At 33.5% G+C, this 13,447-nt stretch overlaps 1 protein-coding gene across 5 annotated transcripts; it reads left to right on the top strand.

Annotated features, from left to right (window-relative positions):
• Positions 1-1,080: 1,080 nt before the first annotated feature.
• On the top strand, positions 1,081-12,977 carry LOC133295795 (NADP-dependent alkenal double bond reductase P2-like). 5 transcript variants are annotated; one of them, XM_061494652.1, is made up of 6 exons: positions 1,081-1,111; positions 9,568-9,782; positions 10,197-10,374; positions 11,304-11,470; positions 12,190-12,272; positions 12,394-12,977. In XM_061494652.1, the coding sequence occupies exons 1-6, from the start codon at positions 1,081-1,083 to the stop codon at positions 12,770-12,772; spliced, it is 1,053 nt and encodes a 350-aa protein (XP_061350636.1). In that variant the 3' UTR covers positions 12,773-12,977. The 5 variants fall into 5 exon arrangements, with proteins under 5 accessions (XP_061350636.1, XP_061350651.1, XP_061350659.1 ...); XM_061494678.1 differs by lacking the exon at positions 1,081-1,111 and having other exon boundaries at positions 9,538-9,613; positions 9,764-9,782; XM_061494667.1 differs by lacking the exon at positions 1,081-1,111 and having other exon boundaries at positions 9,464-9,782; positions 12,205-12,272.
• The last annotated feature ends 470 nt before the right edge of the window (positions 12,978-13,447 follow it).

The following is a 13,447-nucleotide window of genomic DNA, read 5'->3' as shown; positions in this document are numbered from 1 at the left end:
TCAGTGAATTCATAATGAATTATAACATGCATGGGATGCTTGTGAGCTTGCCAGAGTTGTTAAGTATGATAACAACTGCTGAAATGTCTATCAAGAAGGATGAGACACAAGCTCTTCTGATTGGTGGGCCTGAAAGGGCCAAGGGTAAGGGCAAGGAGCCTGCGAAAGGCAACTCCCTTAAGCCCAAAAGAAAGTCCAAAAGGAAGAAAGGAAAAAGGAAGGGTAAGAGTGCACCCAAGGACCAAAGCGATGATGTGTGCTTCCATTGTGGCAAAAAGGGCCATTGGAAGAGGAATTGTCCAGACTACCTGAAGAGTGTGAAGGAGCATGGTGATGCTTCTACCTCAGGTATTCACATGATTGAGATAAATTATTCTTGTGCTAATCTGACTTCATGGGTATTTGATACCGGTTGTGGTTCTCATAATCTGCAATGTGTTGCAGGTGCTTAGGAGCCCTAGAAGATTGGAGAAGAAAAAGGTGGACCTCCGCGTTGGTGATGGAGCAAGAGTTGCTGCTCATGCTGTTGGAGATACCGACCTCATTAGCCTACGAGCCTCTTATTGCATTTGAATAATTGTCTTTATGTTCCCGGCATTTCTAGAAACATTATTTCTATTTCTTGTTTAGAACAAGATGGTTTTGCTTTCACTATTAGGGATGGTACATTTTCTATCATTTTGAATGATATTGTTTTTGGTACTGCTTCTTTAATAAATGGCTTGTATGTTTTGGAAATGGGAACTGAAGTGCTCCATATAGATGTGAAACGACCTAGGATAGATAATCAATCCTATCTTTGGCACTGTAGACTAGGGCACATAAAATGAAACAAGATTGTCTAGAATGCATAGAGATGAATGCCTAGATCCCAGGGATTTGGAATCCTATGGACAATGTGAATCTTGTCTAGCAGGGAAAATGATTCGTCAAAAGCCCAAAGGGCTTGAGATTCATAGGGCTAGTGAGTTATTAGAACTCATTCACTCTGATGTATGTGGCCCAATGTCTATTAAGGCTAGAGGAGGATACTCCTATTTCATTACCTTTACGGATGAAGTAGAGAAACAACGTGGAAAGATGGTTAAGTCACTAGGATCAGATCGTGATGGTGAACATCTGAGCCATGAGTTTCAGGATTATCTGAGAGAAAATGGAATTCTCTCGCAATTTACTGCACCTTACACACCACACCAATATGATTTCTCAGAAAGAAGAAACAGGACCTTGTTAGACATAGTTAGGTCTATGATGAGTGAGACTCAACTTCCAAAATCGTTTTGGGGATATGCCTTAGACACAGCGGCATACCTTCTAAATAGGGTACCGTCTAAATCTGTTCAGACCACACCATATACGATATGGAATGGTAAGAGACCCAACCTAAGTTACCTCAGGGTATAATGATCTCTGGCTTATGTCAAAGCGTTGGCATCAGACACGCTTAGTGCTGAGAGTACTAAATGTCAATTTGTGGGGTATCCCAGAGGTTCTACGGGAGACTACTTTAAACACAAGGTGTTTGTGTCCAAGAATACTGAGTTCCTTGAGAAGGATTTGATCTCTCAAGGAGCCAGTGTGAGTAAGATTGATCTTGAAAAAGTTCAAGGACCACAAGAACAGATTGAGGAACCCGAGTCTACTCCGCAGGCGACGTTCTCTAAAGGAGAAGTAAACACACAACTTCGTAGGTCTACGAGGGTCATTCATTCACCTGAGAGGTATGGGTTTGTGATTGAGAATCAGCAAACTGTCGAGGATGATGAACCAAGTAACTACGTAGAGGCAGTCAAGGATGTTGACTCTTCTAGATGGCTTGAAGCCATGGAATCTAAAATGGATTCGATGTATCAAAACAAGGTATGGACATTGATTCCTAAACCGCAAGGAATAGTTCCTATCGGTAATAAATGGGTCTTTAAAAGAAAGACTGATGCAGATGGCAACGTTCAGACCTACAAAGCTAGGTTGGCGGCGAAAGTGTATCGTCAAAGACAAGGAGTTGACTACGATGAGATTTTCTCACCGGTTGCCATGATCAAATCTATTAGGATCATGCTTGCAATAGTAGCAGGCATCTAGGAGTTGGAATATTTATTTTGATGAAGTCGTTACGAGTAATGGTTTCATCAAGAACGAGGATGAACCTTGTGTTTACAGGAAGGTTAGTGGGAGTAATGTTGTCTTCCTGGTGCTTTATATAGATGACATATTACTTATACGAAATGACATCCCCACATTACAAATAACGAAAGAGTGGCTTTCAGAAAGCTTCACCATGAAGGATTTGGGAGAAGCGGCCTTTATACTTGGTATAAAAATCTATAGAGATAGATCCAACAAGCTGCTGGGTTTATCTCAATCCACGTATGTTGACAAGATGCTAAAGAGGTTTAGCATGGAAGGGTCGAAAAGAGGTTTTCTTCCCGTCAGTCATGGGGTACACCTTTCAAAGGCTATGCGTCCTAAGTCACAGCCTGAGAAGGATCTCATGAGTGGAATTCCATACGCTTCGGCTATTGGATCCATCATGTATGCCATGACATGTACGAGACCAGATGTCTCATATGTTTTGAGCATTACGAGCAGATACCAGTTTGACCCTGGAGAGGGTCACTGGACAGCAGTCAAGACCATCCTTAAATACTTAAGAAGAACTAAGGATGCGTTTCTGGTCTAAGGTAGGGTTGATGAGTTTACAGTGAAAGGGTTCACTGATGCCAGCTTTCAAAGTGACAAAGATGACTGTAAGTCACAATCAGGGTTCGTATTCACCTTAAATGGTGGGGCAATATCTTGGAAGAGTTCCAAGCAGGAAACAAAAGCAGATTCAACGACAGAAGCTGAAAACATAGTTGCTTCAGAAGCGGCTAAGGAGGCCGTGTGGATCAAAAAGTTCATATATGAACTAAGGGTGGTTCCAAGCGTAGATGAGCCCATACAGTTGCTTTGCGAAAGCACTGGAGCCATTGTCCAGTCAAAGGAACCTAGGTCTCATCAAAGATCTAAACACGTGCTCCGCAGATATCACCTGATTAGAGTTATCATTGATAGGAACGATGTAACGATGGATTATGTTCCCACAGATAATAACCTAGCTGATTCTCTGACAAAAGCTGTTTCTCAGAGAAAACATGATAGTCATTATGAGGCTTTAGGTATACGACTTAGGTCAGATTGGCTCTAGGCCAAGTGAGAGCTTGTTAGTATATGGATGTCCTAGAGACAATCTTTTGATTAGATTAGGACATATGTGGACCTTTTATATTGTCGTAAATAAATAAAAAGAACTATTTATCCTGTTTCATATTTTGTCTCAATATTATAGTTAATATTTTATATGAGTAACTGGATGAACCCCTTGGAATAAAATAGGTATCTCTTGAGTATCTGTGATGAGATCACGATCATAAGGATTCAAGGATACTGGATGTTTATTCCTAATTTTATGTTCCTAGTCTAGAGACACTGAGAATGGGGATCAGTGATCTCGGGTAAGACTAGCACGACTTATCTACTTGTATTCAGATGCAAGGTAAAGACCTCATGAGCTACAAATATGGAGATGTCTTAGCTAAAGTCGTGGGTGGACCTATAAGGGTATAGCTCGCACTAAACAGACCCACAAAGAGGCTCTATGAGGAAATCTTACAAAAGTATCATTAGAGCAGTCTCTTAATATTTGGGTATGTCTTTCCTTCGACCATAAGTTGTCACCTAGACTGTGTTCTAGAAGGCATGTTTTGATTGTATACCTCGTCTGCCTGAAACATGGAGACTCATAGGTATACTTTTGGGCATGTCCTGAAAGAGCACAGGCTTAGGGTGATAAGCTGAAAGAATTCGTCAAATCTCTGTAAGGGATTAGTTTATCTGTAAATCGGAGAAATCGGGACGACATTTAAAGGACTCGGGAATCTATGCATAGTAAAAGAGATCATGAGATGATCTGCCTTTAGAGTCAGTAAATTGAAGATTCCCTATTTCAAATAAAGCTTACCCTAAACCGCAAGGGTTGATACGTTTCCTTGCCCTAGGTTTAATGGGAAGGTAACCGAGACGAAAGGAAATACATACGGTAACCAAATATGTATAATAGGATGATTATGTCATTAACCTAACTAGCTCTGGGGCAACAAAGCATTGCTAGTGCTCTGTGTTGTCATTAGATGAGTTGTGGGCTTGTTCGGCCCAAGCCCATTTATGTCAGTGGCCATGTTGGGCCTAATGGGTCACACCCTAACACCTTATTGTCATGATGATATAGCATTAAAGGTATTACGCCTAATAATGGTTGTTAGTCCAAAAAGAATTTTGGAAGCCCACCTAAAAGGGAAAAGGGCGCTGGATCATGTAATGAGTTTGGATGGTCCAAAACATTACTAATTAATTTAATTAGTTAAATTAATTATCAAATATTTAAATTTTGAATTTTGAATTTGAAATCTGAATTTTGAAATTTGAATTCTAAATTTGAATTTTGAATTTTGAATTTTGAATTTGAAATTTGAAATTTGAAATTTGAATTTGAATTTTGAGATTTGAATTTTGAATTTAGAATTTAAATTTAGAATTTGAATTTTGAATTTAAATATTTGAACGTTTAAATTTAAATGTTTGAATTCGAATTTGAATTGGCTATGAAAAGTTGTTTCATAACAAAAGGATAAGATAAGATCTTGTTGGAACAAATCCCTAGTATCAAGAGGAGATCTTTGATCACATCCAAGGCTGAATTTGGGGCGCCACTTTGATTGTTGTGAGTGTCATCTTGTCAACCAAATAAGCTCCAAATCAGATTTGGTTTGTTAAGAGAATCAGTGAGCTAGTTGGTTCAAATTTGAATGCAACTACACAACGTATCTGGACTGTTTCTGGGGCTGAAGGGGGCACACATATGGCTGCCCATATGATGGCCATTAGATCAGAATTTTGACTAGGTTAAGACCTAGTCTCATGAGGATTCAAAGGTAGGTTGTTGGGAATTTTGAATTGCAACAACTCCACCTTTTTCTCCCTCTTTGTGCGCCACCTCAATCAGCTTTTTAAGTGAAAAATCTGATTGCATCATGACTCTCTCGTCACACTCTTGTGCGCCAACTTGGGTAGGTTCTCCTTAGGGTTTTTCACAAAAACACCTAGCCAATTCTACTCCATTCTATGCGCCACTTTTGTGATGTTTTCTTGCTGAAAATATCACTCTTCTAAACACATTCACCTTACCTCTCCTTCACCTATTGAGCACATAGCAAACCTCTTTGTGGTGATCAATTGGTGGTTCTTCAAGAAAGAGTTCTTGCATCTTGATGTGGGTGGTGTGGCAACGTCAGAGGGTTTGAACCCTTCAAACCTGACACTGATCTCCTTGGTGTTTGAATCACAAACAAAGGTTATATCATGTTGTCTTAAAGCATAAGTCTTGATTGCATGTGTGATTCCGCTTGAGAAATTTTTTTGTTTTTCCCTCTCACATGCTTCGGCCTTCAAGGCCATTTAACTTTCACTCACCTCAACGAACAACCTCCTTGAAGCTGGACAGTGACAGATCTTTCAGACTATGTCTCAAGGGGAAATAAGAAGTGTGTGGGCACTTTCTCACTTTTAGGGAGATGACTTTACCTCAGCCTCTGCAACCACCAAGTGAAGACTAGAGAGGCCGATAACTATAAGTGTAGAATATATATGGGTTCTAAGAAACACTAGCCCTAAGCTGAATGGACTTTAGATTTTTAGGATTTTTCTTATACACTAGGCCCTATTTGGTTTTAGTGAAAGAACAAAACCCAACAAAAATCACCTAATGCTATTTCATCAAACTCACCTAATGCCATTTCATCAAACTCACATTATGCTATTACAAATAATTAATGCTGAAATTAAAATCTTCCAAACTGAAGTAAAGGTTACTTCTTTTAGTTGGAAAAGGTACTTCAAAGAATGTAATGGAACAGTAGATTCACTAATACTTTGCATATAGCTTTGTAGCTATACGTGAAGCTCCTTATGCTCATATCCTTTGTAAGCATCAACGTCTGTCTAATTAGTGTTGGATCTACATTTGCCCCTGAACATTTAGATTGATGTACCCTTTCCAACTAACAAAAATGACCTTTACTTCAATATGTAAGATTTTAATTTCAACATTAATTATTTGGAATAGCATAATGTGAGTTTGATGAAATAGTATTAGGTGAGTTTGATGAAATAGCATTAGGTGAGTTTAAGTGCAGGGGTTAATTCATTTTTTAGGTTAGTTTTGGTATTTTTTTAAAAGATTAACTCTATTAACTTTAATTTGGATGGAAAATCAAGATAGGGAGGTAAATGATAAAAAAAATTTAAATAGGGATGCAAATGTTTAAAAATTTCGGGAAGGAGTAAGTGATTCTGAGAAAACTTATAAGGGAGTTTTTAAAATTTTCCCTAAAATTAAAGTTAAAAATAAGAATTCAAAAATGTAAAAATATTGTGAAAGACCCTTAATAAGTTATTGATATATTATTAATCATAATACGCAATCATTTAATTTATTATAATAAATAAGTATTGATTGAAAAATAATTGACGTACAGTCTTAATGTACTCGTTAAAAAAAATTAAATTGAAAATAAAACATTTTAATATTAAAATCATTAATAAAAACCGTTAATACCTATTTATTTAAATAATTAGAAGCATTTAATAAAAGATATAAGATATTCATTACCTACTTACCAATATAAATATTTTCGTTAACTAAATAAGTAGATATTACAAGCATATTAAAAAGGTTTATGATAGGATAAATTATTTAAATTTTAACTGTTAATTTTATTCAATATATATAATAATTCATGTAATTAATAAATTAAAGTTGTCGAATGTAAATAAGATTGATAAATATTTTTTATCCTATGATAAAAAAATTACTGTTACATGTCAAGTGAAAAATATTTTAAAAATAAAAAATAACATATGTACTCCTTATCAAAAACATTTAATAGAATCAACAAATACCTTAACCAATTAATTAATATAGAGTTATTTTAATTTAATTAATAATATCAAGTTTGAATTCTGGATATATACCATATTAAAAATTTAGTAAATATCTTTTTATCGCTTATATAAATCTATTCAACTCGACCAAATTAATTAAACAAATAATAAATCAGGCCAGAAATTAGAAAGAAAGAAAAAACTTCGCAATGGATGATATGTCAATATACTTTTAAATTAATTGAGTTTATGATACCATTGAAATTTGATACTAATGCCTCTAATAATGGCATAAAATAAAGTCTTGATTAATTCAATTCTTTGAAAGCATTTATGTAATTTAAAGTTATTTTTAGTAGTCAATCCATACGAATTGAAAAGCATAATTTTTTAATGTATAAATATAAAATTCATGTTAAGAAAATTTTACTCTTTCCTAATCTAATAAATAAAAATATATTAGTTATTGTCAATTATGCACGTGTATTTATACGGGTTGATTACATACGACGGAATTCCGGTAAAAATTTTAATTGCTTTAACAATTAGAATAAATTTATTTATTTATTTTTAAAAAGGAATGAAATAAAATTATTAGGAAATAGTTGATTTTATTTTTAATTCACAGCATGAACATGTTGACAAAATCCAGAAATTATTAGGTACTAGTTGATTTTATTTTTATTGTTTTGAAAAAATAGAAAAAATATTAACTATTAAAGATTAATTAATTAGACATTAGCATATTTTAATACTCCCGTAACAAGTATTCATTAATTACCCAAAGTATGACTAATATGATCTTAATCATAAAAGAAACAGGTAGAATAAATGTAAATAAAAATAAATAAATAAATGTAAATAGATAAATTATTTTCTTAAGTGTAATAAGTGATGTACCGAGTTTTTAATATTACCTTAATACTGAAAATATTTTCACTTATTGTTGATATATCTAGCTTTCATTATAATAATGTTTTACCGAAAAGGATTTATTTTTACCATTTAAAAATAATTTTGAAAGATTTAATGCTGTATTTGTTTTCTCCATTTCTTAATTACTTGTATCCAATTAATAGTGATGCAGTATATAGTGGAATAAGATATTATGTATGTTTTTTTAGGGGCAGGTTATATTTACAAACTTTTTTGTTTACAAACTCTTACAAACTACACTATATTCTCCCGGGAAAATATAGTGTAATTTGTAAAAAAATTCAAAAAAATTTGTAAACGGATCATGTCCCATGTTTTTATGCCTATTTTATTTATTATTATCTACTCATGTTTAACATTGTTAGACCAAAATGAGCAGATAGAAATGACGAAGGTTAATTAAAATTTTGATCTAACGATGTTGAAGATGAGAATCCAAAGTAAGGTTGTAGCATCACAAGACGTATTGTGTACCATTTAGACAGTTTTTTATATTGTGTATCGAGAATCGTAAGATACAAAAATATAATATAATAAAATAAAAAAATAAAATAATATGAATTTTTTAAATTAATTTTTAAGTTTAAATTAAAAATCAAATCTTTATTTTCTTTTTCTTTTTAATAATAATTTATATATATATTTTAATTTAAATCATAACTCAAATCTTTAATTATTTTTATATTACAAATTACAAATTTTTATTTAATTTTTCGTAATGTATGATATAAGATACATATGGTATGGTCCGATTCAAATATTTTTCTGATACACCTCATGATATATATCGCTGCTAGCTTGCTAGGAGTGTAAATGAGCTGGGCTGGACTAAACTTCGGCTTAAATATGTCAGGCGTGTGTAAGATACTATAGGACTGACTGGTTTGTTAGCCTTACGTAGGTTCAAATTATAAGTTTGGTTTGACCTATATTTAAAAAACAAAAGCTTTGACCTAGGTCTGTTAATCTGTTTAAACCTATTAAACATTCATTAATTAAGAAAATAATTAAAATAATAGTACTTTTTTGCTCAAAATTATTAAAACATTAATTTTATTTATTTTATTTAAAAAATAAATAATAGGATATAAGCCTTTCTGTAAGTCTTTAGGCTTGACATGTAAAAGAAAACCTATATCTTATTTTCTAAATAGACTTTTTTAAAAGCTTGAGATGTTCTAGTTAACTCTACGTAATAGGATAGGATAAGTTTGACATAATGTAGACTAGGTTGTAAGCCCATGTTAAGTCACTTGACCCTTTTACTCCCTTAATTATTGCGCTTGTAAGTTGTATCGATCGCACGAATTGTATTATTTGTCCTATGATACTAATAACTATGATTCAAAATAGACATAAAAAGATATGTATAACATTTTATTCGTCGATATTTTATTACCTAAAGAAAAAAAATTAGCTTACAAAAATATATAAATAAATAAATAAAATAAAATAAAACTTAGCAATGGCATTCTCCAAAAGAAACGAAAAACGCACCGTCACCAACACCGTTTTTTTATTTCATTTACATTTTGGGATCATCATTTCTCTCGTTTCTTTCCTTTCCCTTTATAAATTTGCTGATCCTTTTGTGTTGTGCGTGAGAGAGAGAAGAGAGAGAGAGAACTTAACAAGAAACTAAGATGGCACAAGTGAAGAACAAACAAGTGATTCTAAGAGACTATGTGTCTGGTTTTCCTAAGGAAACAGATATGAACATTGTTGAAAGTACCATAACTTTGAAGGTTCCAGAAGGTTCCAATGAGGTTTTGCTCAAGAATCTCTACTTGTCTTGTGATCCATACATGCGGAATCTTATGAACAAACCCGATGGCCCTTCTGTTGGTCGTAACTATACCCCTTCCTCTGTAAGTCACGATCTCTATAACGTTACCCTTTTGATTAAATTTATAGTTGCTTATTTAAAAATTGCTGCTTGTGTTGGATTATGGTTTTGAAAAACTTTGGGGGTACTAAACTAGCATATTTCATGGATCTTATTATATATTAAATCTAGTTGTTTAACATTTAAAAAAAAAAAAATGTTTTTGTGTATAAAATAGTGTTTGTTTTCTGAGAACTTTGAGAATTCGAGGGAATTGCTGCATATTAAGAAGTGGGTTGTGTAATTTGTGCTTAAAATTTTAAACTTTATAGTTTGTGATTAGCATTTTATTATTTATATTATTATTATTTTAATTGAGAGTGAAATTTTGCAACATTGAGAATACATTTTAAGCATGCATTTAAGCAGCTACTGATAACTTTTTGTGTAATTTCAGCCATTAGGAGGATATGGTGTGGCTAAAGTCCTGGAATCTGGACACCCTGATTATAAGAAAGGTGATTTAATATGGGGTTTGACTAAGTGGGAAGAGTATAGCTTGGTCCCCTCAGCTCAAATACATTTCAAAATTGAGCACACTGATGTCCCACTTTCCTACTATACTGGAATTCTTGGTATGTATATTCAACATTTTCAATTTATATTGATTCTTAGTGAATGATGCAATTGATGTCTATATGATCTGCAAGCCTCAACTTTAAATTTTTTTTCATGTGATAAATAGCTCCTTTCTTTGTCTACTATCAATAAGATAATTGTTAATCATCAAAGAAGAGAGACCTATTGCTTAGGTGGTGGTGGTTGTCTGGCTATTTGTTCCTATACGTGCTTTCTATTTTCTTCTTTTGTTCAATGAAAGATTATATGGCTTGAATTGATCTTTTTATTCATCAGAGTATCTGGATTACGAGCTTCATTTTTGAGGAGAAAAAATATTAAATGACTTTCTTTTATACTCATTTGGAACCAAAAGCTCAATGTTTTTGTGTATCTGTCACAGCCACGTCTCGGTGATAAACTCCTCTCAGTTTATAGAATTTATATTGTACTTTTTTAGTTTTATTTTCTGATTATACATTCTTCTTCTTCAGATTGAATGTTGGCAAGCATGCTAGCAAGCTTCTGTGTGTTCGTTGAATGGCTTTTTTCATTGTATAAAGTTTTCGTGTGATAATTGGACCCCTGTTATTCTTGTGTCATTAAGATTATGGGCTAACCATCATATAAGAAACCTATGGTGTAGAATGTGGTTTTCTGGTGGTTTTTTCCTATATTCCTTTTCTATTTTCTTCTTTTGTTCAGTTAAAGTTATTTGGCTTGAATTGATCTTTGATTCACTAGATTAATTGGCTGACCAACATTGTTATGTTCATTTGGAAATTGGAACTGGTAGCTAAATATTTTGTATGTCTATTTCCACAACTCTGGTAAACTTTTCTCAATTTATATTATACATTTTTTTTTTAATATTCTGAGTATACATTCTTCCTCTTCATTTTATTGTGTTTTGATTTGACCAATGTATGCTCATCTTTGAACACAGGTATGCCAGGAATGACTGCGTATTCGGGTATTTTTGAAGTAGGTTCTCTCAAGAAAGGAGAGAATGTTTTTGTTTCAGCTGCCTCTGGTGCAGTTGGTCAACTTGTTGGGCAGTTTTCTAAACTGTCGGGTTGTTATGTCGTTGGAAGTGCTGGAACTAAAGAAAAGGTACTTTTTCAGCATCACCTATTCCTTATTTGTTCTGTAGTTTAAAATACTAGTGTTTTTCTTATTAGCATATTTAGCTTATAAAAATATTTCTTCTTTCCGAGCTTGAGCAATATTCTCTTTTAAATAGAAATCTTTTCTCAGTGAAGACTTTGAGACATGTTGCATGTTTTTTTTTTTTTTCAATTTTCCATGATTATTGGTGGAATTAAAATACATTTCATTCCTTTTAGTCAATGGAATATCTGGTTACTTATATAAAAAAAAATGTATCCTCTTCTATATATACCCTTGCTCTAGCAAAGCAGTATCCAATTCCCTTCCCCTTATCCAAAGAAGGCGGAAGAAGAAATTTACAAAATTAATTGTGCCATAGATTAGAGGGAGAACCTAGAGCAGTGATAAAGCTGCTCCTTTATGACTGAAAGGTTGCAGGTTTGAGTCCGGGAAACAACCTCTTTTGCAAATATGTAAGGATAAAGGCTGCGTATAAGAATTGCCTTCACCTCTATCCTTGCTTGTCGGGATTTAATGAGGAATGATTTTTTTAATTGTGCCATAGATTAACATTGGTACTTGTCTTTCTCCTAAATTTCTGAATAGAAAGAAATTGTTGTGAAGGATTATGATTACTAAGGGCCTGTAATAGATTCTTCTTTTACTAGAAACAAAAAATACTAAGTCCTCCTTTCACTTGAATGTATCTATTTTTCAATCAGGTGGATTTATTGAAGAATAAATTTGGATTCGATGGAGGTTTTAACTACAAGGAAGAGCCTGACCTCAATGAAGCTTTGAAAAGGTCTTTACTTAACAGTTTTGTTATAGAGAAATTTAGATGAACTTTTCTTATGGCCATTAAAATTTACACTACTATCCTTAGTAATAAAACACATTAGTGACTAGCGTATGTCACAAAACAGGCACTTTCCAGAAGGCATCGATGTTTACTTTGAGAATGTTGGGGGCAAGACACTTGATGCCGTACTGCTGAATATGAGAATCCATGGCCGCATACCTGTATGTGGAATGATCTCACAGTATAATCTTTCTCAACCTGAAGGTGTAACAAACTTAACATCTCTCATATATAAACGGATTCGTATGCAAGGTTTTGTTGTAGCTGATTTCTATCACCTATATCCCAAATTCCTGGAGTTCGTCCTGCCTCTTATAAGAGAAGGGAAGATTGAGTATGTTGAAGACATAGCCGAGGGTCTTGAAAATGGCCCTGCAGCATTGGTTGGCCTTTTTAGTGGTCGAAATGTTGGAAAACAAGTGCTTGTTGTTGCTCGTGAATAAAAGCATTTGCTTTTTCTATACATTGTTATGTTATCAGTTTTTGTTCTGATTTTTGGTTGAAAATGTAGCAGTCTTTATATCACCTTTGCAGTCATCTTACTGAACTGTATGATGATGTTTTCTATTGCTGATTGTCTTGTGGGCAGTATCAAAGTACTATATACTTGTTGCTCGTGAATAAAAAAGCATTTGCTTTTTCTATACATTGTTATCAGTTTTTGTTCTTATTTTTTGTTGAAAATTTAGCAGTCTTTTACATCACCTTTGCAGTCATATCATCCAGTCCTACTACACCTTTGAAATGCAGTAGGAAAATCCTTATATGTACGCAAGTTTGATACCTCTAAATTTCACGTCTTAAAATAGATATTTGATTCACAATTTACCTTTTCCTTCAAATCAACTTACTACGACCACTGAAATTCTAAATGATTTTGGTTGACGAAAATGATTCTGTACAGTACATAATAAATCATCAATGTTGCTGCTGATGCTTTATGAACTTTTTTTTGGGGGTGCATTTGGGGTTTGGACTCTAATAAGGGAGAAGCACTTCTTACCAGCCCCAAATGACTCAATCCAAGTTTTAATGTAGGACATTCTTTTATTTGAAAAATTGACAAATCTCTTTCATGTATATATGGACAAAAAAGTCTTTGTATTTCCTTTATCAAT

This window comes from Gastrolobium bilobum, unplaced genomic scaffold, assembly GCF_033153095.1.
Source record: "Gastrolobium bilobum isolate Gb01-03AN ecotype WA unplaced genomic scaffold, APGP_CSIRO_Gbil_v1 utg35143, whole genome shotgun sequence".
Classification (NCBI taxonomy): domain Eukaryota; kingdom Viridiplantae; phylum Streptophyta; class Magnoliopsida; order Fabales; family Fabaceae; genus Gastrolobium; species Gastrolobium bilobum.
This window is presented reverse-complemented; position numbering and strand designations above follow the sequence as displayed.

What these genes read in the sequence shown, in the direction of transcription:
- LOC133295795 (XM_061494652.1), top strand. Translation starts at nt 1,081, where the DNA reads ATGGTTAAGTCACTAGGATCAGATCGTGATG. An exon ending in ACTAGGATCAGATCGTGATG is followed by an intron (nt 1,112 to 9,567) that starts GTGAACATCTGA and finishes AGATGGCACAAG; the next exon opens with TGAAGAACAAACAAGTGATT. An exon ending in GTGCTGGAACTAAAGAAAAG is followed by an intron (nt 11,471 to 12,189) that starts GTACTTTTTCAG and finishes TTTTTCAATCAG; the next exon opens with GTGGATTTATTGAAGAATAA.